A 22984-nucleotide genomic window follows, 5' to 3' on the forward strand; every position below is an offset into this window, starting at 1 on the left:
ATCCCAGTGACTGGGCTTCCTCTGTTAAAGATTCTTTTGAATTCATTTTTCCTGCAAATGAGTCATACTTTCCTCTCTCCTTGCATTTTTGTAATTTTTGGTTGAGAATTGGACATTTTGAGTTTTGAGTATTGTGGTCACTCTGCAGGCTAGCTATTGCCTTCCTCAGTCTGCCAGATGAAGTACATGACAAAAAAGTGAAGGGGTAGAATAATAAGGAAATAAAACATACCCCACCCCTTCCAAAAATGTCTGCCACCCCTTAATTCTCTAAGTAGATGCCAGTGGAAAGCTGGAAGCTATTGTTGCCAGGAGAGCCAAAATCAAGGGTTGTGTCTCTGCAGGTCCTTCATGACCCATCCACCAGAAAATCCACACAAAAAGAGAAATGAAACTGTGTTAGTCAGGCCTCATCAAGGTGATGCTTACTTCCCAAAATCTGGCATTTTGGGGCTGGCTGCTTATGATCATAGGTTCTGGGCTTCTTTCTCTCACCCGTGGCAACCTACATAACAGCCTTTCCTGGTCTTTCATTCTCTTCTGGGTTCTGTTGATTTCTAGCTTCTGGCTGCTTCTTTTGTGTGTGTGTTTTTGTCTGTGACCTTACTATAAAGTCTTCAGTCATAGGATTAAGACCCATCCTGGGCAATGCCTTATTGGAAGCAACTTCATCGAAAGGTCCTATTTGCAAGGTTCTCTCACTCAGAGGACTGGATTAAGTTTAAGAACACGTTTTGTGGGATACATAGCTCCAAACCACCAGAAGCGTGCACGTTTGTGGGTATGGAGAAGGGCCTTGCAGTGTATTGGTTCTTCTGATGCATGGCTTAGGAGAGACTTGAGTGGTCACAGATCCAAGGAGAGAGCCCAGCAGGGAATGAGGAGGCCTTGGACCAGCCTTGCCCCCATGACATACCTTGTGCAGGCCCTTAGCTTAATCATGTGACCTGTGCACCTCCCATTATGCTCCATAACCTGGACCTATGCCCATCTACATGATGCTGTGTGGGTGAACAGATCTGTGGGCTTGCAGAGTCCTTGAACCCTGGTAGGTCAGCAGATGTGAGCGGCTTCCCAACTGCTCTCCAAGGCTGTGTCCGAGAGGGAGGCACCTGTTAGAGAGGTTGCTGGAATTGGGGAACAGGTAGAAACTCTGCTTTCCTGACAGGGCCCCTCATGCCCCTGACCCATGCCCTGTTGTCCTCAGGTCGACATTTGTGGGGAAAAACTGGAAGAGCATTTGCAACTTTGTTGCCCACATCACAAATAAATTAAAGAAGTAAGGCTTCTCCGAGCTGCAGGCCCCTTGGGCTGTGGGAGCTTGGCCCCAGCCAGGCAGAACACACATCCCTTGGAGCCTCCAGGGGCCTGCACGTTCCTCAGGTGGGAGCCCCGAGCCCAGTGCTCTGAGCCAGAGCAGAGGACACATGGACAGATGCCAGTGGATGCCCCCTGTGGTGGCCGTGGGGTGGTGCCAAGGGTGAGGGGGAGCTCAGTAAAGACCGTCCATGGCCAAGACAGGGAGGTGGTGACCAGCTCCCCAGAGGGGGCGAATTGGTGGAGGAGGGAGGAGGGGAGATGGGGAGGGGAAGGAGGGACAGAGCTGCAAGAATATCACAGTAGAAGGGAGACGCCTCAGAGGTGCGAGTGCAGGTTTCGATGTCACTGCAGGTGTGTGCAGGTGTGCACAGGTGTGCGGAGGTGTGCGCGTGTGCCATCTGGGATGTTGGGCTCTAGGGGTGGGCAGAATGCCATCCTGGCACCCGCTCTTGCATGAAGCCTCCAAGTCCTTCACTCAAGTTGTCGGCACTGCCTGGTGGGGAGTGGGCCCCGATGTGAGATGCGGTGGGGAGGGGGCAGCTGGGCTGTGGCCCAGCCTGGCTGCCTGGACATGCGGCTTCCAGCTGTGAGTGGCCTCTCACAAGTGGGCACTTCCTTGCAGACCAAAAATGCGGATCTGCTTTATAACATTCGACTCTCGGGGCTACATGTCCATGGACCTCACGTCAGACGAGTAAGTCCCCCGGACGCCCTCGGTGGACCCGGAGGCCCCTCAGGGCCGTGAGGAGTGAGCCCCAGTGTCAGGTGGGAAAATGGGGGCAGTCAGGGTGCTGGAGCAAAGGGTCCGGGAAAGCCAGAGTGGGTCAAAAGGAGGAGCCCAACAGCAGGGTCATGCAGGCATGGGGTGGGCACAGCTGGGGACACGCAGTGGCCTGAATGGAGTCACAATGCCTGGGGGTGGGGCTGGTGAAGTGCCTGGTGGCTGCAGGGTCCAGGCACTTGGGGACGCCAGTGCTGGGGCCCCATGCTGAGTGGGGAGCCCAAAGGAGACCTGGGGACATGTCAGCCTGTGGGTGGTGCCTGGGGGTGGAGCAGAGCAGGCTGCCTGCACCTTGGAGGAAAGCCAGGGAAGCAGGGTAAGCAGAAGGCAGCACCCGAGGTGGGGTGCTGGGGGGAGCCAGGCCTCCCCATGGTGCTCCAGGAGGAGCTGCAAGGGCTGATGCTCTGGGCAGGGGTGAGAGCATGGAGGGGGAGTGGGTGTCATGTGGGTTTGGAGGTGGGAGGAAGCAAGACTTGGAAGGCCCCTGGGTGGGCCTGTAGTGTCCAGGAGGAGCTGGCTTGCAGCAGGAAGCCCCCCCCCTGGGCAGGGCGGCTGTGAGAGCCAAGCAGGAGGGACACATCCAGGGAGTCCCAAGTCCTCAAGCAGCAGCCCTGGGGGCACGTGGCCTGCAGCAGAGCTGGGGTGGCCTGGGACTGGTGCTCCCACAGGTGCTCCCTGCCGGAGCTGAGGAGGGGTGGAGCAGAGGGGTGGGGTGGGTCCTGAAGGGGCCCTGGGCCTGGGAGCAGAGGGAGCCTGACCCCCTGGGGGGGTGTGGAGAGTGTGTGGCCGTGGGTGGTGGGTGCAGGGTCATGGAGGGTCTGCTGTGGGGGCAGAGGCCAGAGCACAGGGACTGGGTGGCCCCAGCTGGGCTGTCAGGAGAGTGAGACCTGGGAGGGGGGTTCCGAGGGGAAGAGGCACCTGCAAGAGGAGGGGCTTTGCCCAGGGAGGGGGAGCCTGCACACCAGCCTCCAGGGGTCCCAGCCCCACCTCCTGGGCTGGGCGGGCCTGTAAGGCTGCCCCCACTGCCCCACCCTCTGCTCACAGCCCACCCTCCTCCCAGCTTTTGGCCTTTCTCCCGCAGCAGCCCAGGAACCCTCTCAGGCCTATTTGCTGCTTCCTCTAGTACTGACACAAGCATCTAGTGGCACTGAGCCCACACCCCCCACAGGGGGCTGCTGAACAGAGGAGGAGGTGGGCAGTGGAGAAGCTGGATGAGCTTTCCCAAACTCAGCCTCCCATGGGCCTCCTGCTGGGGGTCCCCCAGGAGTTCCACGGAAACACTGGTCCCTCGTGAGTGTTGCCTCGCAGCTGCATGTGCAGGGATGCCCCCACTGTGGAGTGGACGGTCAGAGGCAGGGCCTCTGGGGCTGGGTGCTGGGTGCTGAGGGTCAGGGATGCACCCAGCAAGCCAGGCCGAGCCCATGGTGACAGCGGAGCCCTGTCTGCGTGTGAGATGCACCCGCATCCTTGCACGTCCACGCAGAGTGACGGTGGGAGGGACACACCCAACTCCACTGCTTTTTCCATGGTGCATTTCAGAGAATATCTTCAACAAGGCCTTCGGAGACTCTCAGTTGAGCCCATTCTCATGACATTTTCATACATCAATGAAGGACTAGAGAAGGTACAGCTGCTGGAGCCTGGGGCGTTCATCCCGCCTCACCACGTTCTTGGAGAGCTCCTTGTTCATCTAACCCCCTTGTGCCAACATTTCCTTCCTTTTTTGCAGGCAAATATGATGCTTCAAAAAGCCGCCGCTGGAGGTAAGCCCCCTCCTGCCCGCCGTGGTCTCAGGGGCCGAGGGCAAAGCAGGGCTTGTGCATCAGTGCGTTCGGGTCCCGATCCCTCCACCACGTTCTATCTCTGAGTTGGAGAAAGTTCCTTACGGTCTCCGAGTTACAGATTCCTCCCCTGGGCAAGGAGGCTAAGGTAATACCCACTTCGCCTTTATGAGAACTAAGGTGCCTGCCTGCACCTTTGGTCTTGAGAGGCTGCAGGTGTGTCCAGGTGAGGCCACTTCCCTCTCTGACCTGCACTTGGGAAAAGAAAAGGAAGCAGCCAATGTTCCCGCACAGACGTAGGATTTGGTTTATGGATCTTCTCGATTGCTGCCCTTTGCTGCCCGCTGTGCCCTCTGAGCTGCACTGTGGCTTTCAGCTCTTCTTCCTTTCACCCTGTGCCTCCCTCCCTGATGGTGTTGGGTGCTGTCCTCAGACCAGGACTGATGTCCTTCCAGGCTTCCCAGGGGCCTGCACTGGGTTTTGCAGAGCCCTTAGCTGGGTGCATGGTCCCCCGTCAAGGGCCTTGGCCAGGGGCCCTGGGGCCCAGGACACTGGCAGGAACCCCTAGGCCAGCCTGGCTCAGGGATCCCTTACCCTGAACCTGCAGCCTACCCATTTCGGCAGGTCAGCCTGTGGTCTCCCTGCTGTTCTGGAGTCTTGCACCTGTCAGGTGCATGAGCTGGGTTTCCCTTCCCGGCACAGGTGGTACCATATGGTGGGGGAGGATGGGACAGCCAGGCAGGAGGGGCCCTGAGGTGGGCTTGGATTCCTGTCTGCCAGGTGGGTCCTGGCCTCAGGCCCTTCTCTGCTGAAAGCCTGCAGAGTAGGGTGGCCGGCACATGCGCCTCCCAGTGAGCTGCTCAGACCTTGCCCGCACGGACAGCCCTGAGGTTCTGCCGCCACAGCTCCCTGGTACACCCCAGGTCCCGTTCCCACCTGGCCCCTCTTTGCTTGTCCTCCAGGTAAGAAGGTCACCAGCATGGTCTATGCTCTGATGGCTGAAAAAATACCTGAAGGGGCAGACCGGTTGGCTGTGGAGGAAGTGAGTCCAATCCATCGTTACAACCATTATGCTGCACTGATTCTGGGGAATTCTACTCAACACCTTCTTTCTCTTAGGCTCAAAAGGCTCAGAAGATGGGAGTGATCATTTTTACCATTGGTGCAAATGAGTTTGAGCAAAAACAGGTAAGTGAGAGCAGGTAACACAGGGGCCACCCTTGAGCCTGGTTGGGGGCAGGTGTCAGAGGCTGCTTTCCCTGGGTAGCCCAGGGATGCCATCCTAACCCCCGCCCCAATTACTTGGGTCTACCCCGTCCGCTTTAAAGGATGGAGTTGGTGGGCTCGGTTGCACCCCAGCTGAGGTGGAGGCCGCCCCCCATGAGTTCTGCTGCAGATGAAGGATCTAGTTCCAGGGAAACACTGCCCAGACCCTGACGTGTTGGCCAGGCACTGTCCCGTTTGTGGAAGCAGCTGCCCCTTCCATGCCCTGGCTTGCGTCCCAACCACCTCCTCTCCCTCGTAGCTGGAAGGAATTGCAGACTCCAAGGACCATGTGTTTGGGGTCCCTGATCTGAACTCCCTGTCAAGCATCAGTTCCCAGGTGAGTGAGAACTGGCGTGAGAAGCTGCAAGTGAGGAGGGGCTTGTCGAGAATCTCCCCACAGCTCACGCCCTGCCCTTCTGCCCAATGTGGATTCTAGGTAATTGAGAAGAGCTGTATCGAAATTAAATCCCTGGAGCCTAGCAAACTGGAACAGATTTTGGTAATAAGAAAGTGGGTAGCTGCTATTGCAAATGCAAAAAATTTTTTAAAAGCTGTTAGATGGGACAACCAGCAAAATGGCAACAGAATAAGGAGCTCCTGGAGTCAGTTTGTGCTACAGCGCAGTTGGTAATCCCCCAGAGCTGTCTAAAACACCTGTTTGGGGCTTCCAGGAGACCAGACCAACATCCTGCAACATCAGGAGCTATTCAGTGTCTAGAACTGGAAGTTCCACTTCCAAGAACCAGGAAGAGACATTTGGGCACCAAATTCAACTACTAATTAGAAAATTCAGCAGGTTCAAATATAATCCTAAGAACTGCTAAAGTTTGAGCCAGTCCAAGTTTGAAAGAGGCCAGTAGCCACCATTTTGACTCCACCCCCCAGGATGAGGGTAAGCCAGGTTGACTGAAAATTACCGTGAAGGTAGGGACCAGCTTCTTTCACCAAGATCATCCTGCAGTCCTCGCCTATGCTTCAGCCCCACCTCTAGCAGTGAGGAAGCTGGCAGGCCCTGCACCAGCCTCTCCGGGTAACTGTGGGTCCATTTGGCTGGCACGGACCAAATAGTCAGAAGTCTACCAGGTCATCTGTCATCATTTTGGACCTGCATGGCATAGATTGCTGCCCACACCTGCCCAGAGCGACTGACACTTCCTCCCAAGCCCCCCACTCGACCCCCGCCCCCGGGTCCGATGCCTGGCTTGGTTTTCAGGTTGCAGCTCAGTGGCCTGGGAGCACCAAAAGGGTCCCGGGCCCGTCCCCAGGTGTTCCTCATGGGCTCTTTCCAGCAGGTGGCTGCCCCTCAGCCTGGGCTGGAGCCACCGCACAGCCCTGGCCCCCGCCGTGGCACCGCTTCCGCCAAAGAGAACGCCGGGCGAGGCAGCCACCGCGCCCTCCCTGCCTTGACTCCTGGGGGTGTATTTTTGGGTCTGTGACGGTGAGTGCTGCCGGAAGGGGGCTGATAAAATCGCCTAGGATGGCCTGTGGAAACCTTCTCATTAAAACTAACAACTCGAAGGACTTCTTAGGGACGCCATGATTTAATTTTCATTTCTTAATGACCTTACCCAGAAGTAGGGGAAACAGCAGGAAAAAGAATTGTGATGGGTTTCTACCCGAGGCTGCCTTCTTGAGATACTCACAGGATGACAGCTGCTGCCCTGCCTGACCTAACAACCCTCCCAAAGCAGCTTGGGTGCCATTTGTGGTCATTGTGACCCAGATGAGGGGCTGGGTATTAAGGAAACCATTTCGAATTTTTTCCCTTCTTGATGAAATGTTCCCGTTTTTCTCTGCATATGGAAATCCCTTCTAGAGGCAAGAATTCATTCTTTTTACAGTGCTAACAGGGTTCTGCCTGTGAATCGCCGTGCCTTTGACAGAATCATGCAAGTTCTTTGGGTCTCAGTTTTCCCATCTGTAAAGACGGGTTTGAGACCCTTTCTGTTCTGAGGATCGGAAAAAGGGACATGGGAGGACATCCCCACCCCCAATCCATATCTCAGTCCCTATGGAGTATGAAGTCCCCGTGACAGCCACAGCCCCGTGGGGTTTGTGGATGAGCAAATGACAGCCGAGCCAGAATGCCCACTCGGGCAGGGGCTGCTTGCCTTGGGCGTGGGGGGAGCCCTCCTTTGGATGGCAGCCTTGCCTCTGGGGCCAGCCTGGGATGGCTGGGTTGGGTCATTGGGAAATTTGTTGGGAGGCTGGGGGGTGTCCGAGTGTGGTCTGCCTGCAGCAGCTGCACCCCGACTGGGAATGGGGTTCCTCCAGTGACCCCTGTCCTCGGCTCCAGAGCATTAAAGCAGGACTGGCCTTCCATTGTTCCTGTCCCCAGGGTCTTTTCACTTAAGGTTGGGGCTTCCATCCCATGCAATGAACTTTCACCTAAGACCAAGTAGGCAGAATGGGGGTCTAATATCGACTCTTGTGCCTAAGATCACTTTTGTCAACATTAAAGCATTTCTCTGCCCAAGTTATATTGGCCAGCAAGAAATTTATCCCTGACCCATGATCCATTTTGGATCAAAACATATTTCTCTGAAGTCAGAGCATTTAGTATGGTCTGAACTTTGGTTTTAAATTCTTTTTGGAAATACGCTTGCTGTGGAGGGTTCAGTCAACATAGGAGAATAGAGAGTGAAAAAGGAATGACCCTCTGTCTCCAGAACCTCTCATTGCACTTCTTTCCCAGTGTGGTGGCTATAGGGGTTTGGGGGGTGGGTACCTCCCAAATCATTTTCTATGCATTTACATGCATTTAGTCTTTTAACAAAAACATGGGTCATACTGTATATGCTGTTTAACTTGCTCCTTATTAAAAAATAAAGCAAAAACTCAGTTTATGTGAACTCACTGCAGTAAGAGACAACATGACTTTGAAAGAATCTTAGCAGTATTCCAGAAAGGGAAAGTCAGAAGCTGGATATTTGTAAAGATTTAGGAACTGAGTTCCAGTGGAACAAGACAGATGGGAATGGTTTGGGATGGGACAAGTTCAAAATACAATCCTTGAGGATTGGTAAACAGCAAGGAGAAGGGTCTTGGGAAGTAAATTGTTTGCTCAGGTCAGCAGGCTACTGACTTGGATACATGACACTAGAAATTCCCACCATTTCTGGAACTTTTCATTTCTTTGTATAGATCCAAATTTCTACCTGGTTTCATATTCCTCTGCTTGAGGAATTTTCTGTAATGCAGGTCTGCAGGAAATAAATTTCCTCAGCTTTTGGTAGTATGAAAAGGGATTAATTTCAACTTTTTTTTTTAAAAAAAGTTTATTTTATTGTCAGGCTTTCTTTGTAGACATTTTAAGTCAAGTACCATTTCTTAAGCCACCTCTTAGGGTACCTTATCTGTTGATAGCACAGCTATACCTTTTTACAGTGTTATACACCATATGGTTGAAGTATCTGGACACAGTTACTTTAAAGCAGAAACTTTTTTTTTCCTCCCTGAGATTTTGTTATGTCCTTTTAAAAAAAATGCAGGTGAATTTTATGCAACATACAATTAACCATTTTAAAGTGTACAGATCAGTGGAATTTAGTATATTCAGAATGTTGTACAATCATCATCTCTATCTAGTCTTTATTACCCCCCAAAGGAGAGCCCACACCCATTCAGCGGTCACTTCCCATCTTGCCATGGCACAGCTCCTGGCAGCCATTATTTCACTAAGCTAAGTGTTTTCGCAGTTCACCCATGCTGTAGCATGTATCAGTACTTCATTCCTATTTATAGCTGAATAATATTCCATTTTATAATACCACCTTTGCTCTATCCATTCATCCTATTGCTGGATCTTTGGGTTGTTTCCCTCTTTTGGCTGTTGTGAACAGTGCTGTTTTAATGTTTATATGTAGGCATGTGTGGTACTTGTTTTCAATACTTGGAGGGTATATACCTAAGAGCAGAGTTGCTGGGCCATATGGTAATTCTATGTATGACCTTTTGAGGAACTTCACCTTCATCTTGGGAAAGTGTTTTCATTGTTACAGAATTCTGGGTTTACAGGGTTCTTTCTTTCTTTCAGGACTTTATAGATGCTGTTCCATAATCTTTTGAGGTGTCTGGATTTCTTGGATCTATGCTTTGTTGTCTGTAATTTTGGAAAATTCTCAGCCCTTAGCTACTCTAATATTCCTTCTGTTCTCTTTTCCTTTTGCAACTCCAAGTATGTTTGTTTGACATTATCCCATAGCTCTTGAATGTTCTGTTCTGGGATTTATTTAGTTTTTTCCCCACTTTTTTTCTTTGTGTTTCGATTTAGATTGTTTCTATTGATTGGTTTTTCAGTTCACTGATTCTTTCCTCTCCTGAGTACAATTAGCTGATGAACCTGTCAAAGTTATTCTTTAACTCTGACAGCATGTTTGCTATTTCTAGCATTTCCATTTGACTATTTTATAATTTCCCTGTATCTGGTGAAATTCCCCATGTGCTTATCTATGTTGTCTACCTTTTCCATGGGATCATTTAACAAATAATCACTTTTATTTTAAAAGTCCCCGCTGATAGTTCCAAGACCTGGGTGGTCTCTTGAGTCTGGTTCTATTGATTGCAATTTTTTTTTTTTTTGAGGTACCAAGGCCAGCAGGGATTGAACCCAGGACATTGTAGGAAGCCATTGCTTAACCACTGAACCACATCGGCTTCCCTGGGCTGATTTTTCCATTTGATTGTTTTCTTGTTTTTCGAAGGCACTGGGAACCAAACCCAGGACATTCCCTTGGGGGAAGCAGGAGCTCAACCGCTTGAGCCACAACCTCTCCAGCAACTAGGTTGATTGCTTTTGACAGTGGGTTGTTTTAGGTTCCTTTTTAATAAATCTAGTAATTTTAAAATTTGGTTCTGGACATCATTGTAGAAGAACAGATAAGACTGAGGCAACCAGTATTTATGCTCACAAAATGTCATGCCTCTTCTGCCAGGCTGTTAGTATGGAGGACTGAGCAATAGTGTCCTGAGTTGAGCTGGGTTTTGGTTCCTTTGGTGCTGCCATTACTTTCAGTGCTCCACTGGCTTTAATGAATTCTGCTCGCACTGGGCTGCTGTTACCGTGTGCTTAGAGTGGGGTCTGGGATGTTAGAGGGGCCTGAAGGGCCACAGGTTTTTCTCTGTCCCTGCTGAATCCTCAGCTTTTAGCAGTCCTTGCATGCCTGTCTTCTCCATGTTCTTGCCTCTCAGCAACAGACCGCTGTTGTCTGTCACTTGGTGCTAGGCTTGTGTTGGAAGTGGTGGGGGGTTTCTACTTTCCTTCTCAGTCTTAGGCAGGTCCTGTGTGTGTGTGTGTGCGCATGTCTTGGGGAGGGGATTTCCCCCAAAACTCTGCCTTGTGTCTGTGGTTGGTCATGGTTGGTAAAGAATTTCCTGCTCTCTTCCAATCGCAGCACACTTGCCCTTGGTGTGGGTGTAGCATTTGAGTCCAGAGGTTTTTGCTTGTCCATTGCTGCCTGGTAGTCCAATCATTTGGATGTGTCTCAATCTAGTTTTTATTCCCATACTGATGATGGGCCTGTTTGCCATAAAGTGTCATAAAAATGATTTAAGATTCTTTAGTCTGCAAGTGGATATTCCTTTAGAATATATACCTAGATGTGTAAATTTGCTGGGTTGGATGGTACACAGTTTAAAGTTTTGATCCATAAAACTGAATTCCCCTTCAACAAGGCTGTGCTTTTTTGCATCTTAATTTTTCAAAGAAAATTTTTACTTAATATATTAAACTTCTTTGAAATTAGAGGGGAGGAAAAAAACACTTGTTATTGTGGATGGTTTCAACAATTAAAAAAGGCTCTGTTTAAAAGTTTTATATGCCTCTGATATAAAGAAAAGGAGAAATTGTTACTTAGTGGATGCACAAGGATGATCAGAGCCAGGCAAGGCAGCGTTTAATCTGTGCTCTCCCTTTCAGAGGGCCATCCAGGTTCTTCTATTTTCATCTTCTCAGGACCCCTTACAAGTCCACAAGGAGGCACCTGTGGCTGATGTGCAGGTGTGGAATAAAGGGCATTCCCGGGTATTGGGTTGATGGGATGCCTGGTCCCACCTGTAGCCTCCTGTCATTTCCTCTGGCACTCATGCTGTCCACCACTTCCTGCTGGGAGTTGTCATCTCACTGCCCAAGAAGCATCTGCCTGTTCCAGATGGTCCTCGTAGCCAAATGTTGGGGTCTCTCCCCAAGATGCTTGAGACCTAGTTGCTCACTCAATGCCTTTGCTGGCAGCTGGCCTGAGATGATTTTGTGGTCTGACCTCAGTAAACTCAGGTAATGGAATGATCAGGTGGGGAAGCTGCAGGTTTCGCACCAGAAGATATTTTCTCCACGCTTGTCTTGTTTGCTGCTTGGGTTTCAGGATTCACACCCCATATAATGGTTAAGGACCTCACAGGTCATCAGGCTCAATCTCCACCTAGTGGATGGAATGGCACTGGTGGTCTACCTCCCCTCACATATGTCCGGCTTCCAGGAGCACGCTCCTTATCAAGACACTGTGGAGAAACCTCTGAATTTTAGGGAATGCTTTCTTGCAGACAGCAACCTTTTTATACCCTGAAGTAATGGCCCCATCTAGACTGGATAGGAAGTTCCCATCTCTTGCCCTCCAATCCCACTCCCCAGAGGCAACCACTTTAAAATCATCTATCTTTTTCTTATGAGCCTTTTTGCACATTTTTCTAATAACATGGTTGTACTGACTGCAGTTCCTTGTTAAAGTTTATATATTACCTCTTGACTTAGTATGGAAAATAAATTTATTTTCTTATACCTTTGTTCCCCTTCACAATTTTGCCCCCAATACTTCCATTCTCTCAAAAGAGTTCAACCATTTTCTGTTACCTATTTACTGCATACATCTGTTACCTATTTACTGCAAAACAAATATTCTTTACAGCTGAGCTATGTATTCTAGTGTTATTTAATTTCTTAATTATTACTAATGTTTATTTATCTTTTTACTTCAGGGGGTCTCTTAGTTTCCCATGTTTTCTGCTTATGTAGAAGCTTCCCATTTATAAAGCTAGCTTCTTAAGTTTTTCATAGATATTCTCTTTGTATCTTATCCCACTCCCTGTATGCTCTCTGCATTCCCTGTTTCTTCTGAGTTTTTCTGGTTGTTACTGTAGTTGCTGATATTTTGGTCAAAAATTGTAAGAGTGGAGGTATTCCTCAAGGGTCTGATGATTTTTGTTTATCCGTTCTCATCTAAGAATGGGGCACAAAACACAATTGCAACTCTTCATGCTAGAACGCCTTTGCATTTTTTGCTCTTCCACACTGTGTCTTTCTCAAGACTTTCGGTATCCTGTGATCTATTTCATCAGCCATAAGCCCTTGCTCTCTTCTTTGTTCTGGAGTCTAGACCCTCCTTCCAAATCAGTTCAAACTGGAAACTTCCCTAGATGGTGTGTGTGCATTGATGACTCTTAGTTCCCATAAATCTTATCATTGTAATTCTTTTCTTTTTTAAAGAGTTATTTTTATTTTTATTTAATTTCCCCCCCTCCCAGTTGTCTCTTCTCTGTGTCTATTTGCTGCATCTTGTTTCTTTGTCCACATCTGTTGTCGTCAGCGGCACTGGAAGTGTGGGCGGTGCCATTCCTGGGCAGGCAGCACTTTCTTTCGCACTGGGCAGCTCTCCTCATGGATGCACTCCTTGTGCGTGGGGCTCCCCTACGCGAGGGAAACCCCTGTGTGGCAGGGCATTCTTGCGTGCATCAGCTCTGCACATGGGCCAGCTGCACACAGGTCGAGGCCCAGGGTTTGAACCGTGGACCTCCCATGTGGTAGATGGATGCCCTATCCACTGGGCCAAGTCTGTTTCCCCATTATCATTGTAATTCTTAGTTCATTTTCACTCAGGGCAAAAAGAAAGGAGTAGAGAAAAGGGAAGTTGAGAGTAGTGTTAGCGTTAGCTCGGAAAATGAGCAGAATTGCACTTTATCCCAGGAGCTGCCAATTGTATAATCTGTATTGTGGATGGCTTTTCAGAACCTTGTGCTTTTCTATCTAGCAGTTTTTAGATGCTGGGGTAAGACTGAGGCAGTTTGTGCCTCCTACCATGGGCAGAACAGGTACATATTGGGTTCATATCCATGTTAGCTATGGAAAGTGTGGCAGATGACTTGACCTGCCTGAGCTACAGTTATCTCATCTGCAAAATGAGAGGAATGCTGGGGTCATGGGGTTGTCCTGGAATTGGAAATCATGCATGTACAGTGCCTGGGACATAAGCTCCCCAAAAACGATAGTTCTGATGTCATGAGAAACATCTGACCTTAGTTTCCTCCTTGTTTGCTGACAGTTTTAGATGCAGCCTAGAAGAGGCAGTAAGGAGGCTGGGGAAGAGAAGCTGCTGTTGGGTGTATGGCAGCACATATAAACAGGACATTGTGATGGTTATAGTTTCCTCATTGCTAGAGCAAATACCATGCAATGGGTTGGCTTAAACAATGAATATTTATTGGCTTATGGTTTGGGGGCTGAGAGAAAGCAAGGCCTCATCAAGGTGATGCTTTCTTCCCAAAATCTGGCATTTTGGGGCTGGCTGCTTATGATCATATGTTCTGGGCTTCTCTCACCCGTGGCAACATACATAACAGCCTCTCCTGGTCTTTCATTCTCTTCTGGGTTCTGTTGATTTCTAGCTTCTGGCTGCTTCTTTTGTGTGTGTTTTTGTCTGCGACCTTACTATAAGGTCTTCAGTCATAGGATTAAGACTCATCCTGGGCAATGCCTTATTGGAAGCAACTTCATCGAAAGGTCCTATTTGCAAGGTTCTCTCACTCAGAGGACTGGATTAAGTTTAAGAACACGTTTTGTGGGATACATAGCTCCAAACCACCAGAAGCGTGCACGTTTGTGGGTACAGAGAAGAAGGGCCTTGCAGTGTATTGGTCCTTCTGATGCATGGCTTAGGAGAGACTTGAGTGGTCACAGATCCAAGGAGAGAGCCCAGCAGAGAATGAGGAGGCCTGGGACCAGCCTTGCCCCCATGACATACCTTGTGCAGGCCCTTAATCATGTGACCTGTGCACCTCCCATTATGCTCCATAACCTGGACCTATGCCCATCTACATGATGCTGTGCAGGTCAACAGATCTGTGGGCTTGCAGAGACCTTGAACCCTGGTAGGTCAGCAGATGTGAGTGGCTTCCCAACTGGCCAGTAAGGGCCCTGAGTCTCAGCCTCCTTCAACCTCCTCACTCTCCTTCCAGGCACTGAATACAACCTGGAGAAGCTTCTCCATTTGCTCAGTGGGAGAAAGGGTTTGAAAGTGGGGTCTCCCCCTACTCATCCCCCTGGCAGTGACAGCTGGAGGAGGACTACCATGCCAGGCCTGGCTCCAATCTTCAGGTGGGTAAGAAAGAAGGGAGACAGGAAGGTCCAATCTGCCCTCCTTCTTCTGAGATGAGGGTTCTGTAGGGAATTCTTCCATAAGAAGGAAGTCGGGCAGAGTCTGAACCCCAAGAATGCAGGGGTCTAGCATGTCCTCATTAGGCCCATGTGAACTTTAGAGCTGGGCTATGGCCCCCAAGGGGCTTTGGATGGGAGTAATGCCAAAAAGCCCCCTCCCCCACTCAATCAGAGAGGAGCACACAACAAGAATGGCCATTGCCAAGGGGCGGTGGACCCAGGGGGTGAGGACCTTCAGAATCCACTGGGGCTTTGCAGCCAATCCATCGCCCCCATTCCTGGCCCTCTCGACCCTGTCCAGGGTACACACCTCCATCTGCCTGGGGCTGACTCGGCTTCAGCACTGGAAGGTCCCAGTCCAGGAAGCTCCTCTGACCTGGGCAAAAGGGCTGGGGGCACCCCCCTGCCCTGCTCACCAATTGCGCTGTGGGGCCTGAGGGCTACTGCTCTCCAAGGCTGTGTCCGGGAGGGAGGCACCTGTTAGAGAGGCTGCTGGAATTGGGGGACAGGTAGAAACTCTGCTTGCCCAACAGGGCACCTCATCCCCCTGACCCATGCCCTCTTGTCCTCAGGTCGACGTTTCTGGGAAAAAGCTGGAGGAGCATTTACAGCTTTGTTGCCGACATCACGAATAAATTAAAGAAGTAAGGCTTCTCTGAGCTGCAGGCCCCTTGGGCTGTGGGAGTTCAGCCCCGGCCAGGCAGAGCACACATCCCTTGGAGCCTCCAGGGGCCTGCACGGCCCTCGGGTGGGAGCCCTGAGCCCAGGGCTCTGAGCCAGAGCAGAGGACACATGGACAGATGCCAGGGGATGCCCCCTGTGGTGGCCGAGGGGTGGTGCCAAAGGTGGGGGGGAGCTCAGTAAGTCCATCCATGGCCAGGACGTGGAGGTGGTGACCAGCTCCCCAGAGGGGGCGAATTGGTGGAGGAGGGGTGATGGGGGAGGAGAGATGGGGGAGGAGGAGGAGGGACAGAGCTGCAAGAATATCACAGTAGAAGGGAGATGCCTCAGAGGTGCGAGTGCAGGTCTTGATGTCACTGCAGGTGTGTGCAGGGATGTGCAGGTGTGCACATACGTCTTCTGGGGTGTTGGGCTCTAGGGGTGGGCAGAATGCCATCCTGGCACCCGCTCTTGCGTGAAGCCTCCAAGTCCTTCACTCAAGTTGTCGGCACTGCCTGGTGGGGAGTGGGCCCCGATGTGAGACGTGGTGGGGAGGGGGCAGCTGGGCTGTGGCCCAGCCTGGCTGCCTGGGCATGCGGCTTCCAGCAGTGAGTGGCCTCTCACAAGTGGGCACTTCCTCGCAGCCCAAAAATGCGGATCTCCTTTATCACCTTCGACTCTCAGGGCTACATGTCCATGGACCTCACGTCAGATGAGTAAGACCCCCGGACACCCTCGGTGGACCCGGAGGCCCCGCAGGGCAGCGAGGAGCGAGCCCCAGTGTCAGGCGGGACGATGGGGGCAGTCAGGGTGCTGGAGCGAAGGGTCTGGGGATACCAGAGTGGGTCAAAAAGAGGAGCCCAAGGGCAGGGTGGGGAGGGGGCAGCTCGGCGGGGGCCCGGCCTTGCTGCCTGGGGGTGCGGCTTCCAGCTGTGAGTGGCCTCTCACAAGTGGGTGCTTCCTCGCAGCCTGAAAACACGGATCTGCTTCATCACGTTTGACTCTCAGGGCTACCTGTCCATGGACCTCACGTCAGACAAGTAAGACCCCCGGACTCCTTTGGCAGACCCGGAGGCCCTGCAGGGCAGCGAGGAGTGAGCCCCAGCATCAGGCTGGCCCTCACCCAGGACCCAGGTTCCTTGGGGACGCCTGGCACCTGGCACTGTCTCCCCCAGTGTTCTCTCCTCACTCCTTCCCCGGTCTCCCTTCTGTCCCGAGCACCCATGGCAGCACCTCCCTTCATCAGAGTCTCTGAAGAGTCCAGGGACCCAGGGGGGCTGGTGGAGACTCGTGCGTGTCCTGTCCCAGCCCTGCCTGTGCTGTGAGCCCAGCTCTGTGCCTGCTCGTCCCCCTCTAGATTTGGGGGGGGCAGGGTCCGAACCAGGCGGGACGATGGGGGGCTGTCAGGGTGCTCGAGCGAAGGGTCCGGGGAAGCCAGAGTGGGTCAAAAAGAGGAGCCCAAGTACAGGGTCCCACAAGCATGGGGCAGGCACAGCTGGGGGCATGCTGTGGCCTGAATGGGGTCACAAAGCCTGGGGGTGGGGCTGGCAAGTGTCTGGTGGCCACAGGGTCCAGGCACTTGGGGACACCAGTGCCGGGGCCCCATCCCGAGTGGGGAGCCCAAAGGAGCCTTGGGGACATGTCAGCCTGGGGGTGGAGCAGAGCATGCTGCCCGCACCTTGGAGGGAAGGCAGGGCAGCCGGGGAAGCAGGAGAAAGCACCTGAGGTGGGGTGCTGGGGGAAGCCAGGCCTCCCCATGGTGCTCCAGGAGGAGCTGCAAGGGCTGATGCTCTGGGCAGGGGTGAGAGCGTGGAGGAGGAGTGGGTGTCATGTGGGTTTGGAGGTGGGAGGAAGAAAGTCTTGGAAGGACCCTGGGTGGTGCCGTGGTGTCCTGGGGGAGCTGGCTTGGAGCAGGAAGCCCCCCCCAGGCAGGGCGGCTGCGGTAGCCATGCAGGAGGGATACGTTCAGGGAGCCCCGAATCCTCAAGCAGCAGCCCTGGGGGCGCGTGGCCTGCAGCAGAGCTGGGGCGGCCTGGGACTGATGCTCCCACAGGTGCTCCCTGCCGGAGCTGAGGAGGGGTGGGGCAGAGGGGTGGGGTGGGGCCTGAAGGGGCCCTGGGCCTGGGAGCAGAGGGAGCCTGACTCCCTGGGGGGGTGTGGAGAGTGTGTGGTGGTGGGTGGTGGGTGCAGGGTCATGGAGGGTCTGCTGTGGGGGCAGAGGCCAGAGCACAGGGACTGGGTGGCCCCAGCTGGGCTGTCAGGAGAGTGAGACCTGGGAGGGGGGATCCAAGGGGAAGAGGCACCTGCAGGAGGAGGGGCTTGCCCAGGGAGGTGGAGCCTGCACACCAGCCTCCAGGGGTCCCAGCCCCACCTCCTGGGCTGGGCGGGCCTGTGAGGCCACCCCCACTGCCCCGCCCTCTGCTCACAGCCCATGCTCCTCCCAGCTTTTGGCCTTTCTCCTGCAGCAGCCCAGGAACCCTCTCAGGCCTATTTGCTGCTTCCTCTAGTACTGACACAAGCATCTAGTGGCACTGAGCCCACCCCCCCCTACAGGGGGCTGCTGAACAGAGGAGGAGGTGGGCAGTGGAGAAGCAGGATGAGCTTTCCCAAACAGCCTCCCGTGGGCCTCCTGCCGGGGGTCCCCCAGGAGTTCCACGGAAACACTCGTCCCTCGTGAGTGCTGCCTCACAGCTGCACGTGCAGGGATGCCCCCACTGTGGAGTGGACGGTCAGAGGCAGGGACCCTGGGGCTGGGTGCTGGGTGCTGTGGGTCAGGGATGCACCCAGCAAGCCAGGCCAAGCCTATGGGGACAGAGGAGCCCTGTCTGCATGTGAGATGCACCCGCATCCTTGCACGTCCACGCAGAGTGACGGTGGGAGGGCCACGCCCACCTCCACTGCCTTTTCCATGTTGCATTTCAGAGAATATCTTCAACAAGGTCTTCTGAGACTCTAAGTTGAGCATATTCTAGTGACGTTTTCCTACGTGAATGAAGGACTAGAGAAGGTACAGCTGCTGGAGCCTGGGGAATTCATTCCACCTGCTCGCATTCTTGGAGTGCTCCTTGTTCATCTAACCCCCTTGTCCCAACATTTCCTTCATTTTGGTGGCAAATATGATGATTAGAAAAGCCACCACTGGAGGTAAGCCCCCTCCTGCCTGCCGTGGTCTCAGGGGCCGAGGGCAAAGCCAGGCATGGGCATCAGCGCGTTCGGGTCCCGATCCCTCCACCATGTTCTATCTCTGAGTTGGAGAAAGTTCCTTACGGTCTCCGAGTTACAGATTCCTCCCCTGGACAAGGAGGCTAAGATAATACCCACATCGCCTTTATGAGAACTAAGGTGCCTGCCTGCACCTTTGGTCTTGAGAGGCTGCAGGTGTGTCCAGGTGAGGCCACTTCCCTCTCTGAACTGCACTTGGGAAAAGAAAAGGAAGCAGCCGAGGGCCCTGCGCAGATGTAGGGTTTGGTTTTCGGATCTTCTCAATTGCCGCCCTTTGCTGCCCGCTGCGCCCTCTGAGCTGTACTGTGGCTTTCAGCTCTTCTTCCTTTCACCCTGTGCCTCCCTCCCTGATGGTGTTGGGTGCTGTCCTCAGACCAGGACTGACGTCCTTCCAGGCTTCTCAGGGGGCTTCACTGGGGCTTGCAGAGCCCTTGGCTGGGCACATGGTCCCCTGTCAAGGGCCTTGGCCAGGGGCCCTGGGGCCCAGGACACTGGCAGGAACCCCCAGGCCAGCCCGGCTCAGGGAGACCTACCCTGAACCTGCAGCCCACCCATTTCAGCAGGTCAGCCTGTGGTCTCCCTGCTGTTCTGGAGTCTTGCACCTGTCAGGTACATGAGCTGGATTTCCCTTCCTGGCACAGGTCGTACCATCTGGTGTGGGAGGGTGGGGCAGCCTGGCAGGAGGGGCGCTTAGGTGGGCTCGGTCTCCTGTCTGCCAGGTGGGTCCTGGGCTCAGGCCCTTCTCTGCTGAAAGCCTGCAGAGTAGGGTGGCTGGCACATGCGCCTCCTATGAGTTGCCCATGCCTTGTCTGCGAGGACTTGGTGTGGGGCACTGGGCTGTGTCCCGGCATGGGCAGCCCTGAAGTTCTGCCGCTGTGGCTCCCTGGTGCACCCCAGGTGCCGTTCCCACCTGGCCCCTCTTTGCTTGTCCTCCAGGTAGGAAGGTCACCAGAGTGGTCTATGCTTTTCGGCTGCAAAAATACCTGAAGGGGCATACTGGATGGCTGTGGAGGAAGTGAGTCCAATCCATCGTTACAGCCATTATGCTGCACTGATTCTGGGGAATTCTACTCAACGCCTTCTTTCTCTTAGGCTCGAAAGGCTGGGAAGATGGGAAGAGACCATTTTCGCCATTGGTGCAAATGAGTTTGAGCAAAAACAGGTAAGTAAGAACAGGTAATTCAGGGGCCACCCTTGAGCCTGGTTGGGGGCAGGTGTCAGAGGCTGCTTTCCCGGGCAGCCCAGGGATGCCATGCTAACCCCCCCCAGAAATTCCCATCACCTTGGAATCCTTCCTTTCTTGGTCCCTAAGTCACCAATGCCCACTGTGCTAGCCGTTTCCCTTTTTATTCTCACAGCCACTATAAGCTATGTTTAGGCTCTTATCATCAAAGGCTGGAATTTTGGAAGCCTCCTGCTTCTTTGCCTTATACAGCAAGGCTAATCTTCCTCAAACACTTCTTTTTTTTTTTTTTAAAGATTTATTTATTTATTTAATTCCCCTCCCCTCCCCCAGTTTTCTGTTCTCTGTGTCTTTTTGCTGCATCTTGTTTCTTTTTCCACTTCTGTTGTCATCAGCGGCATGGAAGTGTGGGCAGCGCCATTCCTGGGCAGGTTGCACTTTCTTTCACACTGGGTGGCTCTCCTTATGGGTGCAGTCCTTGTGTGTGCGGCTCCCCTACATGAGGGACACCCCTGCGTGGCATGGCACTCCTTGTGCACATCAGCACTGCACATGGGCCAGCTCCACACGGGTCAAGGAGGCCCGGGGTCTGAACCGCGGACCTCCCATGTGGTAGACGGATGCCCTAACCACTGGGCCAAGTCCGTTTCCCTCAAATACTTCTTTACTCAAGCCTCTTGACTACATTTAAATACAAATTTCCATGGCTCCAGTAATTAGTGAAATATAATTTGGACACCTTAGGTTGCTCTCGAGACTTCTACAAGCTTATCTGTGGCTTCCTGCCTTCCCAGCCTTCTCTACACCTGCACTTTTAAAACTCCCTGCTCCAACTGGACTGATTTTCCACTGTCTCCCCACCAGACACCTGGAACTATTAAATCTCTGCATCCTGCCACAAGAACCCATTTTGTCTTTCACAATCCTGCCATTCCTCTAAGGCCCAGGTGAGCTAGACACCTTTGCGATACCTTCCCCAGCTACTTCCAAAGACCACAGGCTATTTCTATTTACCCTTGAACCTTTTGAAGCCGATCCTTCAGTGCCCCACATTGCCAAGCCCTGGACCTTATTTTATGTCTGTAATTTCGTATTATTTTTTTTTAAAGACAGTCTCCCAACTTTATAAACTTGGCCAGACCCACAGAAAACCTGAACCCATCCCTGCTTCTGATCAACTGTAACTCATTTGCTGCTTAACTGACCTGCGGCACTAAATTTGCTTATGGATGTCTTATTACAATAAGCCTGGGTTGGAAACATCCTCAGAGATCATACTTAGTCTCCTATTTCTTTATTTCCATTCAGATCAAATCCCCAAGAATATGTCAAACGTGTATTTTGTACAGAGCTCAAGCTCCTGGAGGCAGAGCCGGGGAAGATTTTGCCCTTTGCATCAAGGAAAGGCACATGCTGTGGGATTAAGTATGCAGGACTGTAAAGGGAGGCAAGGAGAGGTAGGTGCCCTAAAAGGAGCAGAGACAAAGTGCTCTGGATGCTTAAAGAAGGAGAAAGGAATCCTGGGCTTGGCGTTTTACCCACAATACCTCCACATCCCAGCAAGGCGTCCTGGCTATGGTGGGAGGGAAAAGACCAGGGTTTCCCTGGCATCTGCAGGCAGTGAGGATTTAACGCTGCCAAAGGAGGGCTGAGGGAGGGAGGTGGCCTCTCTGGGAGAAGGCCCAGCAGCAGCCGCCATCAGGCTCAAGGCTGACAGCAGGGGGCAGAGTTCCTCACTGGTGCCTGGCTCACCCCCAGGGCCAGCACCCCTCCCTGAACACCTCCAGCTCAGGATCAGGTATTTCCTGGGCTCTTGTCCTGCCAGCGGGCTCCTTCCTGGCTCCCCCAGCAGCTTGTGGTATGAACAGACGTCAAAGTGATGACATTGAAGTGATTCCCAGTCTAACTTGCCAAGTGAGTTGCTCTTAGGAGAATGTTTACTGGTTCATTTTTGTTTCAAAATCCCCATCTGTGCCCATGAATTGGAGTTTGTCCAACTCACTCAAGGCACAAAACCAAATCTATATAAATTTCCCTGAATGGAAAGAGAGGACTTGAAAAGAACCCTTGTGTGGGTGGACCCCTTCAAGTTAAGTGTCATTACTTTCAAGGTGATAGACTCTAGTCAACCCCCCTCTTCCTTTTGACTTGAGTTCCCTTTGCTACTAATGCTAGCTAGACTGCTGTTTCAAGTGTAAAAGGTAAAGATAAGCTTTGGCTTACTGCCTTGCTTAGGAGTCAGGGTAATTTACCATCCTAAAGAACTGGTACTGATGCTTCCTTCTACCAGTCAAAGAGTATGAAGTTACTCATCTGCTCCCTTCTGTGCTTTGGCTTCCAGGAAGCCCAGAGTTAGGTTTTGTGCAGTTACTCCAACCTACAGAGGTAATTTCTTTGAAGTTATATTTCTCTGCTCTCGCCCTGTTACCTGACTTTGCCCCTCTCTTCTTTTGGGTTAATAAGCTTTGATCCTATTATGTCTTTATATAGATCCATTTGGAGTTCTGCTGAACCACCATTGCATCATTGCCCTGGTCACCTCTACTCTTTTTATGAGAAAATTGGGCCACCCCCAACCAGAGGAGGTCTAGCTATTTTCCCCTCAGGACTGAGCAGAAGGATTTTCTCCTCAGCGGTGAACTCTGATGGTAGCTCCTCCCAGACCTGCACCTTCTCTGAGCCCTCCTTGTAGGCTTCAGGAGCTTCTGCATTAATTGGGCCCCACATTAGGGCCTGGCCCTCTAAACTCTTGAAAGGACTTCTATTTCCATTTCCCCCCATCTCTAAGCTCTTCTGTCTCAGAGGGAAAGCAGCATCCCTGAGAGCTTCTTGGTGAGGGCCTCCTTCCTGCCCTCTCTTCACAGGACCCAGGCACGCTGGCAACTGGGCCTGGTAGGCTGGGCTAGTCGCAGCAGGCCTGGTTGCCCTGGTAATGTTGGCGGGGCTAAGCTTACCAACTGCCAATGGCAGTTATTCAAGAACATTCCATTGAACCTCATCTGCCCGAGGGCTTGATTCGGTAGCAACTGTTTAACTGCATTTTACAGAGGAGAGATGTGGCTTGGTGAAAGTCATTTAAGCTAGCACTAAAACTAGGTATCCTCTCTCCATGCCCATTTGTGGTCCTCTCTGTCACAGCATCTGCCACTAATAGCTCCAGTGCCATCTCAAGTGCTAAATTGGCCCAAGTGTATCTCAGAGCTCTTACCAGATGGTCAATGTGGCCTGACTCAGACCCAGGAGAAAAATCTAATGAGGGCAAGATTTCCAAAGTGTGGTCTGAGGACGCCTGAATTGGGATAGTCTCAGATGCTTGTTTCTAATGTGAAATCCAGGCCCCACTCCTTACC

At 52.3% G+C, this 22984-nt stretch overlaps 1 protein-coding gene and 1 long non-coding RNA gene across 2 annotated transcripts; both read left to right on the forward strand.

Annotated features, from left to right (window-relative positions):
- Positions 1-1320: 1320 nt before the first annotated feature.
- Positions 1321-3717, forward strand: LOC139439133 (uncharacterized). The gene is made up of 3 exons (XR_011648967.1): positions 1321-1480; positions 1943-2014; positions 3641-3717. It is a non-coding gene; the product is annotated as an uncharacterized lncRNA (long non-coding RNA).
- A 117-nt stretch (positions 3718-3834) lies between these two features.
- Positions 3835-16281, forward strand: LOC131279043 (anthrax toxin receptor 2-like). Its single transcript, XM_058299648.2, has 7 exons — positions 3835-3864; positions 4845-4924; positions 5002-5070; positions 5408-5485; positions 15142-15213; positions 15874-15945; positions 16198-16281. Exons 1-5 carry the CDS (start codon positions 3837-3839, stop codon positions 15202-15204), a joined length of 318 nt encoding a protein of 105 aa, XP_058155631.2. The 5' UTR covers positions 3835-3836; the 3' UTR covers positions 15205-15213; positions 15874-15945; positions 16198-16281.
- Positions 16282-22984: the final 6703 nt, after the last annotated feature.

Source organism: Dasypus novemcinctus, chromosome 6 (assembly GCF_030445035.2).
Source record: "Dasypus novemcinctus isolate mDasNov1 chromosome 6, mDasNov1.1.hap2, whole genome shotgun sequence".
Taxonomy (NCBI): domain Eukaryota; kingdom Metazoa; phylum Chordata; class Mammalia; order Cingulata; family Dasypodidae; genus Dasypus; species Dasypus novemcinctus.